This window comes from Dipodomys ordii, unplaced genomic scaffold, assembly GCF_000151885.1.
Source record: "Dipodomys ordii isolate 6190 unplaced genomic scaffold, Dord_2.0 Scaffold10, whole genome shotgun sequence".
Taxonomy (NCBI): Eukaryota; Metazoa; Chordata; class Mammalia; order Rodentia; family Heteromyidae; genus Dipodomys; species Dipodomys ordii.
In genome coordinates this window covers 11555439-11562721 of record NW_012267226.1, presented here as the reverse complement: position 1 = coordinate 11562721, position 7283 = coordinate 11555439, and the positions used below count along the sequence as shown (strand labels likewise).

The 7283-nt window shown below is 32.5% G+C and overlaps 1 protein-coding gene across 1 annotated transcript in view; it reads right to left on the bottom strand.

The window, feature by feature from the left end:
- Positions 1–7283, bottom strand: part of Dync2h1 (dynein, cytoplasmic 2, heavy chain 1) — a 174419-nt gene that overhangs the window by 127114 nt on the left and 40022 nt on the right. Inside the window, exons 34-38 of the mRNA XM_013009687.1 lie at positions 6454–6636; positions 4681–4904; positions 3924–4039; positions 1483–1682; positions 502–766 (exon numbers count right to left, since the gene is read on the bottom strand). Coding sequence (XP_012865141.1) covers positions 502–766; positions 1483–1682; positions 3924–4039; positions 4681–4904; positions 6454–6636 — 988 coding nt within the window. The remainder of the gene's footprint in view (positions 1–501; positions 767–1482; positions 1683–3923; positions 4040–4680; positions 4905–6453; positions 6637–7283) is intronic.

Genomic DNA, 7283 nt, shown 5'->3' with positions numbered 1-7283 from the left:
CAATGAGAAGTACAAGTTGTCATGTCGAAAACGAACTTTACAACTTGGGTGGGGGGGAGGATTGGGTGGAGGGGGAGGGAGTATGGGAAGGGATGGGAAGGGTAAACAAAGGAGGAGGCTACAATGCTTGATAAGAAATGTACTCACTATCTTGCCCATGTAATTGTAACCCCTCTGTTTAGTATTTTCACAATAAAAAAAATAATAAAAATAAAAAAAGAAGAAGAAAGAAAGATAGCATGTAAATAATCAAAGGCACAACATTGTAAGAACACTATTTTAAGAACACCATTATAAGGTCTTCTTATACCACTGTATAATAAAATTGATAATTTATGTAATAAAATTTTCATAAGTCATTTATAAATAAGTCATATAAAGTTACATATAAAAAATTTCATATAATATTCATGTATTAGCTTTGATTAAAACAGCACCATACATTATACACAGGTTCTTATATTCTTTTAGCTTTATTAAGTAAAACAACGAATTACCAACCTTGTGGTTCTCGAACTACTTGGCGAGCACTGTTTGTCAAAACACCATCAGCCCATTCTCTAGTATCCATGTCAATATGGCCTAACAACTGATGCCTTGGCATAGCTTTAGGATTCATAGTGTACTGTTTCACTACTTTGCCAGTTCTACAAAGTGCTGCCCTTAACATTCTCCAAAGAGTAGATTTGCCAGCACCACTTGGACCAACGATAACAACTCCCATCCTCTGGCGTAATTGCTCATACAATTCTAAAGCCTTCTTGATCTAGTAGAAAAGAAATATGTCCATATGTGATTTATGCTATTCAATCATAGTTCTGATTTCATTCTGTAAAATTTGTGTTTCAACTGTAAACTAAGCCTGCCATTTCTTCAGTGGGAAACAAAACATTAAGCAGAACAATAGCTAAATTAATCTGACTATATATTCAGTGAAATTCTAAAACTCATTATTTGATTAAAAGAAACAGGTTGTTTTCCATGGATGACATTACAAAATTTACATTATTTCCTTTACTCATTCATCCAAGTCCAATAATCCTTTATTTTATTCAGTTATTAATATATGCTGTGATTTTTCAATTAAATTCTGAGGGAAGAGTATTCAGACAATACAGAGAACCTCTAAATAGAATTTTTACTAAGAAATTATCCTAGTGAAATGAAATTACATGTAAACAATTAGCAAAATAAATGGATTAGCAAATGGCAACTCTATTACATGCCAGACACTATTATGAGCATCAGAAACAAAAATTGAAATAAAAAATATATACGGATCTTGTCTTTCATGGAGGTTACTATCTGATAGGAAGGGTCATTATTAATCAAATACTCAAATATTAAACAAGCATATATGATAATAATGAAAGTACATAACAAGACGACCTAACCAGGACTTGATCAGAGAAAGCATCCCTGAAAGATGAATAAGGACAGTTAGAAATGTATTAGTATTCTGTAAAATAATTCTTGAGTTACCTGATTAGGTATGATTTCATAATTGGCCTCCTCAAAGACTTGCTTTAATGCAGCATTTAATTCATCATATTCTACTTCTTTAAAGTCAATGCCAGGGAAGACATCTTTAATCAGGGCATCAAACCGTGTACAGTCAGCAAATGTGAACTTCGACATTGTATTAAGCCTCAGTGCTTGTACCACTATGTGACTTTCATTAGCTAGAGACAAAGTTTCACCAAAATTATTAGTTACCAATCTAATGAAATAAAAAGATTTATGTACTCTGTAGATTTAGTATATGCTATTAATCATTAAATGATATGCTAGAAACATTTAAAGACATAAGTAAATCTTAACTGGAAAGCTTAGCCATTTTTAAACTGCTGAAAAATAAGTATCACTAAACAGAGTTATGAACTCTTTCCATAGGATTTAAATCCCAGGATAGACTTGGATAATAAAAATTATCACTTATACTACCACTTTATGAATTATTAGAATTATGATAATAACTCTATAAAATAGGTAAGAAAACATTCCAATTTAAGATGTGAGGCATTAAGCCTCTAAAGGTTCAAATGACAGAGCTGATAGGGCATAGCAATAAGCATTGAAACTGGGCTCAAATCTAGGTAACTAACTCCAGACTCACATCTCTCTCCAAATATACCAATATGACATCTAGAGAATTTATTTTTTAAAAACTGACAAACTCAGAAAACTTCTGACAACCTTGATCAAAACTATTTTACAAATCCATTCTTAGACCAAATATACTAAATACTATTAAACTATTATCATTGCTAAACTCTAATTTTCAAAGATACCTGGAGCTCACTGATACTATTCTCTCTTTCTCTCCCTCCCTCCCTCCCTCTCTCTCTGTCTCTCTCTCTCTCTCTCACACACACACACAGAATCTGCCTTCTATTTGCAAGTATAGAAATGCTTGATATAGCTATATTCACGGATATTAAAAAGGTTTAACTGTCCTAGAGTTTATTTTGAAAACTAAATTCATGAACCATCTTTATAACTTATTGTAGGTATCATTTAAATATTTCTTTACCAGATAGAAAACTAGCCATTGTACAAATTAACTATCTACTCTTACATATGTCAATCTAATAACAAAGTTAGTCATTTCCTTTTTTAAAGACACATATCATTAAATAGCAACTTCTTTGTACTACTTAAAAATGGATAACAAAATAAAAAAAGATGGATTATCTGATCAATACAAAAAGTGAGGAAAACAAGAAAAATCTTTATTAGAGAATTTAAAATACTATCTGCAGATACTTCCTAAATTTAATCCTTGCCTCCCTTCTTTGAGGATGAGCTAGCTTTAAATAAAATTCCAAGTATAAAACTGGCAGCAAGGAAAATAACTCTACAATAGAAAAAACTAGTAAACACATTAGCCAAATGATGTTATTATGCACCCCCTGATTAGAAGGTTATGATTATGAATATGCCTTACTCCTTCTGAACATTTGTATGCCATGTAATTCTACTCAAGGAATTCTTATTTGTGAAAAAGAAAAACCTCAATGTGTTTAAAGAGTTTCTGTTAAGACTAGACAAATTCTCAATTGCATTCTACCTCTATTTAATCATTAACTTGAAGGGTAGAGTCCAAAAAACAGTCCAACAATCTGCAAAACACAAGATGGTTTAGGTGATTATTATTTTGTTGTTGTTTTGTTATGAGAGGGTCTCTCACCAAGCTGGCTTCAAATTCAAAATCTTCCAGTCTCAGGCTCCCAAACAATGGGATTATGTGGTTAGTGCTAAGCTCAACACTACTAGGTAATCCTAATAGACTGTTGAGTTTAAGAACAAGAAGACTGGGCTGGGAAAGTGGCTGAGTGGTAGAGTGCTTGCCTCTCATGCATGAAGCTCTGGGTTCAATTCCTCAGCACCACATAAATAGAAAAAAGCAGAAGTAGTGCTGTGGCTCAAGTGGTAGAGTGCTTGCCTTGAGCTGAAGAGCTTAGGGACAGCAACCAGGCCTGGAGTTCAAGCCCCATAAATGACAAAAAGAACGAGAAGACTAACCTACTCCTTCATATATCAAAGCTATTTTTTACTTTAAGTACATTTAAAAGTTATTATAGGACAAAGGTTAAAATGATGAGAAATCTTAAACATGAACTTAAAAACAATACAGCAAAATTACTACATTAGTTGTGGATAACTATAGTAATGATAAAAGATATAACCATACACCAAACTGAAGAAGTGGACACAGAAATTACTTATAGTCTACAACTTTCCCATAAATATGAAACAATTCTAAATTAAAGCTTATTTTTAAAAAATAAATTATTTGGGGCTGGGAATGTGGCTAAGTGGTAGAGTGCTTGCCTAGTATGCATAAAACCCTGGGTTTGATTCCTCAGTACCATATAAGCAGGAAAAAAAAAAGTTACTAGAACTGGAATAATGATTCATACCATTCTTCTTAGTGCCAGTTTTCTTCAACTGTCTAAGAAGATTTCCACTTCCTCTCAGAACTGTCTTCAAAGCTCTCAACCCCCAATCATAGTGTTGCTGAGGTGTCAAAAGTTCCCTGAAATAAAAACATGAGACTCTTAAAATGGTAAACAGCTATGATAAATCCCTTGTACCACTGCATCCAAAGAACTACAGAGTATGAATACTAACACAAGGAAATGAATATTGACACACCACTAATTCCTTTAAGAGTATGAATCACATATAATAAGCATTATAGAAGCCACTGAGGACAGACAGCTCTTCAGAAGCTAGATAAACCTGTTTTGAATGAGCTCATTATCTTAAGATACTGAATGAAAATTACTTTTATCAATACATAATGGTCTTATATAAACTAGTTCCTTGTTACCTACTGACATAAAACAATTCCATGTTTCCCAAAAAGAAAAACTCAAATCTCTATTATTTGAAGAAGAAATAAGATAAATTGTAAAAGATTCCCTCTAAAGATTTAGCTTCCTCTGAATAGACTGTTAGTAAATCAGTTCAATCATAATTATTAAACTAAAGCAACCCAATATAAGTATTTCAGTAAAAAATATGGTAACTTATTGAAAAATAAGTATTTATTTTTTATTATTCAAACTAATATTCATATCCATATCTTAAGTACAATAACATCACAAATGGTCACTTATAGTTATAATCACTGGAAACATAAAATATGAAAATATTTAGAAGAAAAAAACTCACCTAGCCAGATTGAAAATAGCTACTAATTTTCTTCCCAATACTTTAGCATCTTTAAAGCCTTCTGAATAGAGAATAACTTCTGCAATAAGTTCATTGTCTGGACGTGACATAGCTACTGGCCTGAAGAGCTGTTTAAGATTATCAGGCAGTTTTTGTCTTCCTCCATAACCCTTGCCAGCAGGATTCATAGTGATAAAAATTCCAGAATTAGAATTTATTTCTACCTAGAATGTTAAATTGAAAGATAGGCATAAAGATTTTTAGAAGAATCGTACTGTATTTCATAAGAATAAGACTTATATCTTGGAAAAAGTAACTTACAATGGGCTAACCATCTTCATACTTGACATAAACTCCTTAGGACTCCACAGCTTTATACAGATTTCCTTCATAATCAGTTGTTTAAGATGAAATGTTTAAGAGATTGTGTATTGACTCATTCAACATGTGTTTACTAAAAGTTTTTCCTCCACTAGGTACTTCACTAAGTTCAAGTCTGCACCAAAGTTAATATTACTTATGCCCTTCTGGAGCATAAACATAGTATACCTAGAATTACACAGGCCAACTATAGCACAACAAATGATGAGAACACCTGATAGGAGCATTTAACACAACATCAAAAGCTAAAATACAATGTCAACAATAAAGAGGAATGAAACAAAATAAAGAGTAATAAAGTAGACTAATAAATAATAAAGAGTAATAAAAATAAAGAGTAATAAAACAAAAAAATCTATCTATTAAGGAAAGAAAAGAGAAAAATCAGGAAGTAGAAGGGAAGATGAATAAAGATATATGTTTTAGTATTTGTAAAGGTGATAAATGTTTTTAGAAGAAGGAAGGCTAGAGCTGTTGCACAGGATAACAAGAAAAGGTCCTTGGGAAAAAGAAAAAAAAATACTTTCTAAAACAAAAAAAGGAAAGAAAATGTAGACCAGAGTAAACTTTGATAGCAATGAGGTAATGACTTAATAAAGTCATTTTTACCTGTCAAGAGCTCTACCACGTAAATAATGTATTAACAAAGTAAATCTGGTCTTTGTTGGGCTACCCCCCCAAAAAAAATACCGTGAAAAGTTATTTTGAATCACAGAATTGTTACACAGTTCCTTTAATTTTTGGTATGTTCAGCAGTATTCATAAAAACACACATTTACAGGTTTTGCACATTTACAATCTCTCATGGTGAAAAGTGAGTAGCAATGAGGAACAGGTGTTAACTTAGAACTGAGCACTACTAAAAGTGACTACTCCAATATTATCTAGAGTCATGTTAAACACATGCTTTCAGGATTACATACAGATCCAATTCCCAGAAATCTTGGTTTCTGTTATGCATCAATGCATAACAGTACTTACGTCAAAAGACTGCAGGGAGAATTAAAAGAGATAATACATTAAAGTACGTGTACTTTAATGGACCAGCACAGATGACATGTAAATTATATATGTATGTATGTATGTATGCATGCATGTATTCCTGTGTGTGTTTGATGAATAGTGAAAGGGGGACCAGGAATTAAAAATGTAATAGGAAGGGATGGGAAGGGGAAACAAAGGAGGCAACATCTTGCCCATGTAATTGTAACCCCTCTGTACGATAGTTTCACAAAAAAAAAAAAAAGGCTTACCATACTGGTCTCAGATCACAAGTGGCAGTAGTAGAGGAAATACAAACTCTTAATATAACAGTGTTAATGAAGCCAAGTCTTATCATATAGTTTAAGTCTTTCAAAATCATTAAATTCTTCAATTAAGTTTTCTTTTTACCTCTTTGCCAAGGAGTTCACATACAGTTCTATGATTCTTCAAAGCATCTTGAATTGTCTGGATTTGCATAGACACTGCTGATAGGACAGATTCTTCTAGTCGGTTGAATTCATCAAAACAACCCCAGGCCCCACACTTCACCAAACCAACAAATATTCGACCCATTGATTTCACATCAATGCCCTTAAAAACAATTTAAATAAAATTCATTAAAAATGATTAAAATCTCTAATTGATATTATTTTACCGTTCAACTACATTCAGGTCATTTATTGATAAAATAATCATTTTACCATCTATGCCTCTTGTTTTTTTCAAAATAGGGGTTAAGACAGATGGGATGCCACACACATGCAATCCCAGCACTCAGCATTCAGGAAGGAGAGCTAGAAGGGTATTAGTTTGAAAGAATAGGGGAGAGGGATTCAATATGGAATTAAGTAGCTACTCTTTTCAAAAGTTGGGATAGTTTTAAGGTGTGAAGAACTCTATATAATTATTTTAAAAATTATTATCAGTGTTAGTCTTATACCACATCTCTGGGCTTGTAATGAAACATAGTATTCTTAATACACCTGAGTACACTGAGAGATGGGGAGGGGAAGGCCCAGAGAACTAGGGCAGGAGATGTGGTTCAATGATAGAGCTCTTGTATCATATGTGCAACACCCAGGGTTCAAGCCTCAGTACTACAAAACTACAAAAACACACAGCATAAATTTAAGAGTATCTTTTGGTTAGTCTCTAAAACAAAATATACATCTTACTGCTTTCAGTAACTTACAAATCAGTAACTTCAAATTAATTTTGCAAATATCCTTTTTGAGTTT